The sequence below is a fragment of the Phyllobates terribilis genome, unplaced genomic scaffold, assembly GCF_046119375.1.
Source record: "Phyllobates terribilis strain yellow unplaced genomic scaffold, ASM4611937v1 Scaffold_2__4_contigs__length_985480577, whole genome shotgun sequence".
Classification (NCBI taxonomy): domain Eukaryota; kingdom Metazoa; phylum Chordata; class Amphibia; order Anura; family Dendrobatidae; genus Phyllobates; species Phyllobates terribilis.
The window spans coordinates 914,660,479-914,673,555 of NW_027362762.1; the positions used below are offsets into that span (position 1 = coordinate 914,660,479).

The following is a 13,077-nucleotide window of genomic DNA, read 5'->3' on the forward strand; positions in this document are numbered from 1 at the left end:
CACCATTACTGCCTGTCAAAGAGCTGTGGTTTCCACCCTGTCAGATGACAGCATGGGAGCCAGCAGCTGTGTCGGTTAGAGGGATTGGCTGATGAGAGTACTATTTCATCAGCGTATGCCTGCTGTCGCTGGTAGCAGCGAGAGCTTGTGCCGCTGATGAGAGTATTCATCAGCCGGTGCCTGTGCTATAAATAAATAATGAAAAAATGTGATATGGAATCTTTTCTATGTTTGACAACCAGCACAGGCAAAACTGACAACTGTGGGCTGCAACCCCCAGCTGTCAGCTTTATCATGGCTGGCTGTCAAAAATAAAGGGTCCCCACTCAGTTTTTTTTTAAATTATTTTAATAAATAATAAAAAAAAAGGTGTGAGGTCCCCCTCCATTTTGACAACCATCAAAGCTAAAGCAGACATCTGGCATCTGGTATTCTCAGACTGGGAAGGGACCATGAATATTGGCCCTCTTCATCCTAAAAATAGCAGCCCACAGCCGCCCCAGTAAAGACTCATCTATTAGATGTGCCAATTCTGGCACTTTGCCTGGCTTTTCCCACTTGCCCTGGTGCGGTGGCAAGTGGGGTAATAGGTTTGGGGTTTATGTCAGCTGTTTTATGGCCGCTGACATAAAGCGCAGAGATTAGTAATGTACAGGCGTCTATAAGATGCCCCAATTGCTAACCCCATAGTTAAATTGTAAAAAAAAAAACAGCCAGAATAAAATCCTTTAATTGAAATAATGACACTGTCTCCTTTATTTGAAATAAAAATAAAAAAGCTAAATTATACTCACCTTTACAACTAATCCACTGAAGCCCATGTCCCCTGTAAACGACATAAAACAATAAACAACCATATTCCTCACCTGTCCGACATGAAGATATTCCATATCTGTCCTATGAAGATCCGGATGATTTCGATAGCGGCTCACATCAGTGAAGCGCTCACACTGAGGCAAGAGCGTAATCACTCTTCTGCAGTGTATACTGTAGCACTGAGCTCCCATGAGAAAGGTCACCAGAGTTCATTTTTTATGCATACATAAACAATTCCTTCTATTGGCATTGTATATCTTAATAGATTATTTTATGAACGCTCCGCCAATCAGAGCCCGTGTTTGCTGCGCTGTCACGCAGATGACAGTGTGGCAAACAACAGATGTTCAGGCCCCCCATTAATCTGAATGTGGTCCGGGTTTGGGTACCGTTCTGGTACTTGAACTCAACTCTTTTTACATGTTCGGCCGAATCCGCCAGAAACGAACATTGTGTTGAGTTTCCCCATCACTAATAATAATAATTATTTCAATGTATTAACTTATTTTATTATGGTTTATATAAAATTGAAGGCAAACTATTTATTATGTATATTTTTTTCAGTTCCACCAGCTATCCTAATTCAACAAAGATCCTTCAATGCAACTGCAGATCGCCAAGAGGAAATTACTATATTTTGCCGAGCCACTGGCTTTCCCAAACCCTATATCAGCTGGCACAGGTAAGCCTCTTTTAAGACTTCCCTTTAGCTATCCTACATGACCAGTAAACATGGACAATTTACAACAAAAAGGAAAAATATATTCACTGGTATTATTTCATTAATCTTCTATTCTTCTTTGTTCTTATTTTGTCTCATATTGCAATTAAAACTGAGAAATACTGTTTGGGCTGTAAGACAGCTGGCTGCAGTAGAAGCCTTCCGCCCTCTATTCTCATTACAGCAAAGATACAAAGATAATTGAGTTCAGCACCTTACCTTAAAGGGAATTTGTTAGAAAGTTTTTGCTATGTACTCTGGGAGCAGCATAATATACAGCAAGAGATCCTTATTGCAACAATGTATCACTTATTGGACTGTAGTTTTGATAGAATCCATGTTTTATCTGTTGTAGACGTAGCAGTGATCATATTGCTAAGCCGAGTATAACCCCGCCCACAAAACTGACTGGCAGCTTTTTGTGTACATTGTACATTGTCAGCAAGCTGCTAATTAGTGTTGGGGGTGGGGTTACACAAATTATCTGGACTGCCTGGCACAGGAATCTTAGTTTGACAGTGATAATCTCCTGCTGACAAAACACTGATTGTATTGAAACTATAACACACAACCTTGGAATCAGTCTCACTTGACCTATATTATGCTGCTCTCAGCTTAAATAGGAAAAATCTGCTGACAGAATACCTTTAAGGTCCACATAGATATGAGACTTCTGTTGCCCAAACTCCACCTTATCGTTGGGTTCTTCCGACACTCTAATGTGCATGGTGTTTCTGGCCAACTGATTGTTAGGGGAGATGTTGATCGGGCATGTCCGATTTCAGACTGCTGGTCATATTGTTCTCCTGGAGATAAGTCATCGGCACATACAGTACAGACCAAAAGTTTGGACACAACTTCTCATTTAAAGATTTTTCTGTATTTTCTTGGCTATGAAAATTGTACATTCACACTGAAGGCATCAAAACTATGAATTAACACATGTGGAATTATATACTTAACAAAAAAGTCTATCAGCTATCCATGTCCTGCATGCCTCACATGTCTACTGCACTGATGCTTGTAGCCCGTGTGCTCACCCGAACCTTGAGCTTGGAGAATCCACCTCACAAGATGAGCCTAACAGGAGCCTAACTGAAACTTTAATAAGTTTATATGAAGAACTTATGGGTTACTTTCCTGCTAATCTCTTCAATTCTCTTTAATCGTAACTGGCTGAAGGGGCAAAAGCCCCCCATATACATTAGATGACTTTCGGCCAAATGATGATTCGGCTGGTAGCTCAACTGACAACAATTTTGAGCATCTCTCACATACAAAGGAGCACTCGGGTGGCCGAGCGCTCCTGTGTTCTCTATAAGAAATCATTCAACAGATATACAGTACAGACCAAAAGTTTGGACACACCTTCTCATTTAAAGATTTTTCTGTATTTTCATGACTATGAAAATTGTACATTCACACTGAAAGCATCAAAACTATGAATTAACACATGTGGAATTATATAATTAACAAAAAAGTGTGAAACAACTGAAAATATGTGTTATATTCTAGGTTCTTCAAAGTAGCCACCTTTTGCTTTGATGACTGCTTTGCACACTCTTGGCATTCTCTTGATGAGCTTCAAGAGGTAGTCACCGGAAATGGTCTTCCAACAATCTTGAAGGAGTTCCCAGAGATGCTTAGCACTTGTTGGCCCATTTGCCTTCACTGTGCGGTACAGGTCACCCCAAAGGCCTGCTGCACAAAGTTTCCTCTTAACAGTTGTTGAAGAGATGTGTCTGCTGCTAGAACTCTGTGTGGCATTGACCTGGTCTCTAATCTGAGCTGCTGTTAACCTGCGATTTCTGAGGCTGGTGACTCGGATAAACTTATCCTCAGAAGCAAAGGTGACTCTTGGTCTTCCTTTCCTGGGGCGGTCCTCATGTGAGCCAGTTTCTTTGTAGCACTTGATGGTTTTTGCAACTTCACTTGGGGACACTTTCAAAGTTTGCCCAATTTTTCGGACTGACTGACCTTCATTTCTTAAAGTAATGATGGCCACTAGTGATGAACGAGCACTAAAATGCTTGGGTGCTCTAAGCTTGGGTCGAGCACATTGGAATACTCGGATGCTCGACCCGAGCAACGAGCCCAATGTAAGTCTATGGGAAACTCGAGCATTTTTCAGCAACAGCATACACCGGTACCCGACAATTTAGAACAGAAAGAATAGAGCATCACACATAGATTAGATAGGTAGAAACATGTCAGTCACATATATAATAAGAACAGTGACAGTGTTGGTTACTGTACTTGTCATTTAGTGTTAAAATAAAGGATTTATTAAAAAAAATAATAGTGTTTTCATGCACCCGTCTCTTTAAAAAAGCCGGCCGGCAATTCATCAGCGGTACCCGACAATTTAGAACAGAAAGAATAGAGCATCACTCATAGATTAGATAGATAGAAACATGTCAATTGGGGCAGTGCGCTCTGCAGTGTCTCTGAAGGATGACAAGCTGGATGGCAGTGCTCTGCTGCGATCCAGCCTGTTATGTCAATGCCATCCCAGCGTGGGAGAATTCTCCTGCTCAAGCAGTGACGTCATTTGCCGGCACCGCATGCGCAGGAGAATTCTCGCACGCTGTCATTGACGTGCATGAGGTGAGCTGAGTTTACTGGACATGAACTCAGCTCATCTGGATGCCGTTACAGCCAAACAATGAGGAGCTTCACTGAGGAGCTTCTCAGTGTCTGCAGCATGGCAAGCTGGATGGCAGCGTTCTGCTGCGCTCCAGCCTGTCATGTCAATATAGCAGAGCTGAAGCTGTCCTGGGAACCATGGAAAGGTAAGGATGAGGTTGGTTTATTATTTTATTTTTATTGCAGGAGATCGTTGGCATCAGCTTTAATGGGCGATACGGTAAGTAGGGTTTAATTTAGAACATTAAAGGAATGTGTCTTTATTTCAATTAAAGGGCTTTATTCTTGGTGTTTGTGTTTTTTTTAACTTTGACTGTAGCGCCGGCGTCCCTGCCCTCTGCTAGGCAGGGACGCTGTTCCCCTCACCCCTCTGCTCCGAGCCCGGCATCCTCCTCCCGCTCTGCTGGCAGCGCGCGCTCCTTCCCGGCCACTGTGCCTAGGGCGCACGCGCGCGCGCTCCCTCCCTCTTAAAGGGGCCGCGCGGTCCGTCCTAAGGAGTCCCCAGCCAATGGCAGAAGGACTTCACCATATATAAGGCACCTCCTCCAAAATGCAGGTGCCCGAGCAATGTTGTTGCACTGTTCACTACTCTGCTTCAGCACTCAGGTCCCATTGCCAGTTACCTGCCAGATCCCTGCCAGTTTACTGTCTGATTCCTGCCTGATATTCCGTTTACCTGCCTGCTAGCCTGAGGTCCGACGGTCTGCCTACCGACTCCTGTCAGTCTGTCTAAGGACCAGCTTGCCCGCTCACCTGGGAGCGCTCTTCTGCTACCTGCCTGCTAGCCTGAGGTCCGACGGTCTGCCCTCCAACTCCTGTCAGTCTGTCTATGGACCAGCTTGCCCGCTCACCTGGGAGCGCACATCTGCTACCTGCCTGCTAGCCTACCTGGATGCTCTGCCGTCACGTGCTGTGACCACCTGCCATTCCAGAGACTCCTGCCCGCTCACCTGGGAGCGCACACCTGCTACCTGCCTGCTAGCCTACCTGGAGGCTCCGCCGTCACGTGCTGTGACCACCTGCCATTCCAGAGACTCCTGCCCGCTCACCTGGGAGCACACACCTGTTACCTGCCTGCTAGCCTACCTGGAGGCTCCGCCGTCACATGCTGTGACCACCTGCCATTCCAGAGACTCTCGCTTGCTCACCTGGGAGCACACATCTACCATCTGCCTTCTAGCCTACCTGGAGACAGGTCGTACCTACCCTTTACCCAGAGACTGCCCCGGTCACTTGCCGTGACCTCCTGCCCGTTCATCCAGAGACTGCCCCGGTCACTTCCCGTGACCTCCTGCCCGTTCATCCAGAGACTGCCCCGGTCACTTGCCGTGACCTCCTGCCCGTTCATCCAGAGACTGCCCCGGTCACTTGCCGTGACCTCCTGCCCGTTCATCCAGAGACTGCCCCGGTCACTTGCCGTGACCTCCAGCCCGTTCACTCAGAGACTGTCCCGGTCACCTGCTGTGACCGCCTGCCCGTCTTCCCTGGTCGCCACCCGCTCCCTTACAAGGACCGCCCCCTTGTATAGTAGCTCTGAGGTTCCGCCTCCCAGACCCGTTACATTGACTATAGGGTTAGTAATGGGGGTGTCTTATAGACGCCTCTCCATTACTAACTTGGGCTTGATGTCAGCTGGCATTATAAGCTGACATCAACCCCAACCCTATTACCCCACTGCCACCGCTACAGGGCAGTGGGAAGAGCGAGGCTAAGTGCCAAAATTGGCACATCCTATGGATGCGCCATTTCTGGGGCGGCTGACAACTGGTGTTTCTAGCCTGGGAGGGGGCCAATATTCATGGCACCCTTCCAGGGCTATTAATACTAGCCCCCAGCCGTCTGCTAAACCACCGCTAGAGACTAAAATTACGGGGAACCCCACGCCAATTTTTTTTTAAATAAATCCTTTATTTTAACACTTAATGACAAGTACAGTAACCAACACTGTCACTGTACTTATTATGTATGTGACTGACATGTTTCTATCTATCTAATCTATGTGTGATGCTCTATTCTTTCTGTTCTAAATTGTCGGATACCTGTGTATGCCGCTGATGAATTGCCGGCTTTTCATGTTTCACTGTGAGCACTGTTCCCATCGATTTCGGCAATCACTGTAATGCCACAACCACCATGGCTGCGGCATTACCGTAAGTGGCAGACAATCCCTGCATGATTGGTGCTCTAAATAGCGCCAGACATGCAGGACGGGGACCCTAGCTCCTGCCCGAGCATCTTGAAAGTACTCAGCGAGCTCCGAGCATCTCGAGTACTAAGATGCTCGGGCGAGTACTGAGCAGTGGCGAGCATGCTCGCTCATCACTAATGGCAACTCGTTTTTCTTTACTTAGCTGCTTTTTACTTGCCATAATACAAATTCTAACAGTCTATTCATTAGGACTATCAGCTGTGTATTCACCAGACTTCTGCACAACACAACTGATGGTCCCAACCCTATTTATAAGGCAAGAAATCCCACTTATTAAATCTGACAGGGCACACCTGTGAAGTGAAAACCATTTCAGGTGACTACCTCTTGAAGCTCATCAAGAGAATGCCAAGAGTGTGCAAAGCAGTCATCAAAGCAAAAAGTGGCTACTTTGAAGAACCTAGAATATAAGACATATTTTCAGTTGTTTCACACTTTTTTGTTAAGTATATAATTCCACATATGTTAATTCATAGTTTTGATGCCTTCAGTGTGAATGTACAATTTTCATAGTCTAGAAAATACAGAAAAATCTTTAAATGAGAAGTTGTGTCCAAACTTTTGGTCTGTTCTGTATATCTGTTGGATGATTTCTTATAGAGAACACAGGAGTGCTCGGCCACCTGAGAGCTCCTGTGTATGTGAGAGATGCTCAAAATGGTTGTCGGTTGAGCTACCAGCCGAATTATCATTCGGCCGAAAGTCATCTAATGTATATGGGGGGCTTTGCCCCTTCAGCCATTTACGATTGAAGAGAATTGAAGAGATTAGCAGGAAAGTAACCCATATGTTTTTCATAGAAACTTATTAAAGTTTCAGTTAGGCTCCTGTTAGGCTCATCTGGTGAGGTGGATTCTCCAAGCTCAAGATTTGGGTGAGCACACGGGCTACGAGCATCAGTGCAGTAGACATGTGAGGCACGCACACGGATAGCTGATAGACTGGAGAGTGCAGACAGACAGGAGACTGTTAGCAGAGGTACTGGAAGCCACAGACAGCCAGGAAACTGAGGTACTGGAAGTCGCAGGCAGACAAGAGGCTGGTCCTGGAGACCAGAATCAGGTAGCTGAGATACTGGAAACCGCAGGCAGGAAATGTGCTTGAAAACAAAGACAGGTAGCTGAGATACTGGGAACAACAGGCAGGCAGGAGATGTCCTGGAGACCGCAGGCATATAGCTGGGATACTAGATATGCAGGTAGGCAGGAGATGTCCTAGAGGCCTTGAGTAGGTCAAGGTGCAAGAAAAAACCGAAGAGTCTTAGAAACACTGAAGTCTGCCCGGGTTTTATATTGGCCCAGGCAGATGATCACATGGGATCGCACAAGGTCACTTGCGAAGCCCAACGTGCAACACAACTTTAGCGGACCGGGTTGAGGGAAGCAAAGCACAGATTCGAGCCTGGTGTGTAACAGCTTCTCCATAAAAAATGTTAATTTTTATTTGTTAAATGCTCATCTTAGTAGTTTAAGACAAATTATTTAAACAAAAAGGCATAGCCTTAGGCGGTGCCGATATGGGAGTCATAACCTGTTCTAACCATGGTACCTGTGGGGTCCTAAAAACTCCTTTGGAACGAAGGACAACGCAGTTATAAATGACATATATTAGATGAAGAACATGTTGCAGAATTTGCTTTGTTAGGTTTTTTTATCCACGTGTTAAAAAATATTTCATTTTCGATGCTGAAACCAAAACAGTAGAAACGGTCATCTGCATAGAGCTGTGAGGATTGCAAAGGAGTCCAGGTTTGAAAGATAGGATTGGAGTTCCGCCAACTTTAATTGGCCATGGCAATAATATTAAAATAAAAATTGTAAATTCAAACTTTGCCAACACACTAAGCCACGATTCGCTTCTTAGCAGCAGTGAAACATCTACAGGCCTCATACTGTTTTTTTTTTCTCTTTTTTTGGCTCCGCTCCTAGAACTCACAAATCGGATGAGTACATGATGTGTCATTTTGTCTCTTCTAGTCTGAAAGGTATTGTAATTTGTGTACAGAGCTCTTGGTCTCCATACCTCCATAGGATCGGCAGCAATGTCCAAATTTAACGAAGAGCCTCCAGGCCTACACTGTGTAAGAAGAGAGGTCTTGACAGCTCTCTTCTGTGTGTAGTGTGATTTACTGTGATTGACAGCGTTTATTCCAGGGAGAACTAAACACTGTGCACTAGCCGGGAAGAGGTGCATATCAATGATAAGAAGGGAGACGGAAGTAGTTAGGTCTTGTCTAGAGCTGCTCCATTGAAAAATACATCTTGACATTACATTGATGAAGTGAATGCGGCTTCTCATTAAGGACAGTGTGATAAACATTGGACTGTCACCCATTAGAAAGTGATTTGTCAATGGCACTTAACCTAAGTTCTGTTTAATACGGGAACAATGGGACCAACTAACCCAGAAGAATACAACTACTTAACGTGTAATGATATAAACCACAATAATGAGGTCTTTCATTTCTGTCCCCTGTTGTTGGATTGTCTGCTTAGTAGCTTCCTTGTAGGTTCTCTGAGCTTCTTAAAGAGCAAGAAATGTCTTTTCTTTCTCTACTTTAATCTATCTTTCAGTTTTAGTTATATGTAATTATGCGGTGCCCTATTATGTCAATTGATAATATAATTAATAGGAGTACTAACCAGAGATGAGAGAATCTCCCAAAATTTGATTTGGACTGAATTACTCAAATCAACTGGCAGATTTGATTCAGATTTAGAATTAAATTTGTTCTTAAGCTAGCTGAAGCCATTTACTATGCTCAGAGGCTTCTCACTACACCAAGACATAGTAATCCTAAGGTCTGGAAGGGGATAAAAGAAATGTATTTTCCTTTACTTAGACAACCCCTTCTGCATCCTAATGTTTGCCCACAGTAACATAGCAATGCCTATACTCACCTCCAGTGCCAACGCTGTTACAGCTTTGTTGGCACTGGCTCTCCCAGGGCTCGCATGACATTGTTAAGCCATGCGATCCCTGTAGCCTATCAGCGCTGGCTTCATTACTCCTATGGACGTAATTAACATCCAGGGGAAGTGAGAGGGCAGCAGCTATCACTTCCTTTGGATGTCTTGATTTACCTTTAGTAGAGGAGAGTGAAGACAGCTCTGATTGGCCACAGTGATCATGTTGTGTGATATAATAATGTCACGCGATCCCCAGGAGAGCCAGTGCCGACACTTCTAAAACAGTGCCAGCACCAGAGGTGAGGTCTTATCATTTTACTGGTGGCCAACATAGGGATTCAGAAGTGATTGTCAGAGTAGTGTACAACCTCTTTAAGTTTACTGTCATAGGCCTGCCCCTCACCTGTCCTGCAGCTGCAACTCCCCACATACTCTTCTGCTAGCTTTGATTGAGTTTTATCACTGGTATTTAGATCAATCTTCATTCTGGATCTATCAGCACTGACTTGGCCCCACATGATTACTTGGTGTGCATCGTGCCCCATGTGACCGCATGAGGTGTAGTCAGCAGCAGAAAATCCAGTTGACGAAAGAGCAAAGACCAGTCCAAAGGCCTGTCCAAAGTGAGCAGTTAGTTGAGGACCAAGGGAGCTGTGGTGACAGGACAGTTAAAGGGTGGGCTTATGAAAGTTGAGAATAACTTTTTCTTAATGTTTAACCCTTTGCTGGTCCTCAAAAGAATCCAGAAGCATGGTGGTCAATGGCCATTTGCTGGATTCTTCTCTTGTGATTTGAATTTCGAAAAATTTGGATTGGCACAAATATATTTACTCGTCATTTAGTTTGAATTGTAAGATTTAGTCTGAAACATCATTTAGTCTGAAAAGTGTCAAACTGTCACAAACATGTAAGATTTTAGAAATGTTGCAAGACATGTCCCAGGGTCGAACATTGAATTATATTATAGGCTAGCTAAGTGCATTAGATATCAGCAGTGAAACATCTTTCTTTCTTATGACAGAGAACTCATTTGGGGGTGAACATCACCTGACCTAAAGGATCCTCTATACCAGTTAGCAGTATTCACAGTGAGAAACTTTATTCTGTTATCCCAACATTAAACACTCTTCATTCTGCAAATAAGCACCTTGTTCCGCACTAATGAGGAGCAAGAACCTGAAACAACTATCTGAAAATGGTTCTCTCTTTGTTTTAGATGAAATTCTGCTTCGGTTACCTGAACCCAATAGGTGTCACTAAAGAGATATGTTTCTTCTTCTTCTTCTTGCGGAGTGTTAATTTCCATATCTTTTTTCCCCCAAGAAGCATTTCTTGGCTTATAAGGTTCTCTACATCAGTTGGCGATCTCCAGAAAAAGAAATGAGAACCCTTAGGCACCAATAAGACAATGTCAAGTTTCCTTTTATGTTTGTCAGTGTACAGCAAAATAACAGTATGTGCACATTCATAATTTATCAGCCTGTAAATAACCATGCGGAATATTTAGAGTCACCTGAACTTTACTGTTATTAACTATTTTAGCACATGTTGTACAATATTCTAAAACATTAGAAAGGTTTCAGAAATTTGCATTTTTATTTCTGCTTTGTCCATCATGTCAATGTATCCAATACTATGTTACACACGTTGTTTTACACAAGACAGTTGTTTTGAAAATGTAATAATGGTAATATTTTTGGAATGTCCATCCCTCGGTCGAGCATGATGGACATTTTTCTTTTTCAACCATATTAATGATGTAACCATTTACTATGTTCTTAGATCGGACAGCCATAGAAAAAACAAGTCTGTTAAAATGTTCTCAGTATAATGGAATAACTTGGCACTCGAATAGTCAAATTTGGTTCACCTTTATTAGAAGAAAATGCTGCAGAATGTCTGTATGTGCATCTCACAGCAGCGCATACCAGTCTGTACCTCAAGTCTGACCATGACCAAGGTCTGTGAACCGAAATGGCCCCTTCTGTTATGCAGATGCACTGTTGCATTTTAGTCTAATAAATTTGAATCATATTGGACTATTTGAATGCCGTGGTATTCTATTATACTGTGAAGTCTTCCTGCTGCTGAGCACCCATTTCCCTTGTCCAAGTGCCTGACATTATTTTTCTACTGTTAAAATGTTCTGTCATAAGTCCAAATGTAGAAAACACGCACACTGAAATCATGCCGATCAGTAAAATTAAGGACAGATCTAGTCGATGGCATAAGATCCAATAATTGGAAATTAGCACTTGGACCATGGAATGGCAAACCATTCAGATGAAAGCTTTGAAAAAAGAAGAGAAAAAAACACACCTAGGGTCCTAACAATCAGATACCACATGTGCTTAGGTAAATAAAAGACCTTTATTACATAATAGGTTAGAGTGGTGCTACAAACAAAGAAGTGATCGCACAATATACAATAGCAGATTATGTACCAATCATTAAAAACTAGCAGGACCATGTCAAGCTGGAAAAGTTACATGTCCAAGATGAAATACTTACGGAACCCACACTATGTGTGATATGGAATACACACTTGCATACAAGTATATGCCTGGTTCCTACCAAACCATGTAATGTATGACATAAAACATATGTGTATGCACAATGAAGACAGCATCACATGTAGTATGCCTACAGAGAAACCCCACATGAAATAGGGGTACATGCAATGATCAGTGGGCATACTCTGACAGCAGGTATTTTGGAGAAGGACCATATGATGTGCATAGTGCATCACAATAGGAAAAGGTAGAAAAAAGTAAACTATACAATATTGGTCTTGGTATGGTGTGAATATATAGCAATCTGTGCTGCCGGTGGTCGCTCAATAGAGCATGTGGGTTGCTTGAGTGGTCCGAAGATGCGCGATGCACACCTCGATGCGCATTTCGGACTACAATCCTTCGTCAGGTGATAGCATCTATTGGAACCGGAATGTTTAAAAAGGTTGGAGTTATGATCTGCTACAAGCACTAAGGAAAGAAAGGAGATCTGTCCCTACAATAGAACTAAGCTAGATCCCTACGATGTAACGGGGAACCTGATCCTGCGATCAGACCCACTAAAGTCCTCGGCTAGTCTGTACGAAGACCTATAGATGCAAGGGAGGGATCCCTACAAGAACTAGGGACTGGGATAAAGTGGGACACCTCCTTGCAGAAATTGTAGCAGTAGAAGACAAACACACAACATAGAACATAAAGGTGCGAAGACCTAGCTAAACTGACTGAGAAAGGTAACTAAGCACCAGGCTAGCTTAAGAGTAGAAATTACAATGAAGTCCAGCAAGGCCAGGAGGGCGGAGCAGGACTAAATAGGCAAAAAAGGTCACGTGACCAGCAAGATAGAAAAAACCTAACAGGAGAGTTCTAACAGTACCCCCTCTTCTATGAGGATCCTCCGGATCCCCTAGGCCCAGGCTTACCAGGAAACCTCTTGTGAAACGCTCTGACAAGTCTGGAAGCAGAAACGTCTTCCGCCCTCACCCATGAGTTATCCTCTGGTCCGAAACCCTTCCAAGCGACGAGATACTGCAAACTCCCTCTATACCGTCTAGAATTTAGGATGCGGGAAATTTCGTATTCCCCGTCCTCCACCACCGGAGGAACAGTGGCAGAGGCGTCTCCATCCGACACATAAGCTCTTTTCAACAGAGAAACATGAAACACCGGATTAATCTTCCAGGAGGTAGGAACCTCCAACCTAACAGCAGATTGGTTAACTACCTGAAGCACTTTAAAGGGCCCTACAAACTTGGGACCCAA

At 43.8% G+C, this 13,077-nt stretch overlaps 1 protein-coding gene and 1 long non-coding RNA gene across 4 annotated transcripts in view; one reads left to right on the plus strand and one right to left on the minus strand.

Annotated features, from left to right (window-relative positions):
• NCAM2 (neural cell adhesion molecule 2) overlaps positions 1 to 13,077 on the plus strand; it is a 578,411-nt gene that overhangs the window by 351,647 nt on the left and 213,687 nt on the right. For both annotated transcript variants that reach the window (XM_073668266.1, XM_073668267.1), the window contains exon 6: positions 1,381 to 1,498. In XM_073668266.1, coding sequence (XP_073524367.1) covers positions 1,381 to 1,498 — 118 coding nt within the window. The remainder of the gene's footprint in view (positions 1 to 1,380; positions 1,499 to 13,077) is intronic.
• The window catches only part of LOC141236699 (uncharacterized), a 45,993-nt gene continuing 43,356 nt past the window's right edge, over positions 10,441 to 13,077 (minus strand). For both annotated transcript variants that reach the window (XR_012302353.1, XR_012302359.1), the window contains exon 6: positions 10,441 to 10,667. This is a non-coding gene — a long non-coding RNA (uncharacterized lncRNA). The remainder of the gene's footprint in view (positions 10,668 to 13,077) is intronic.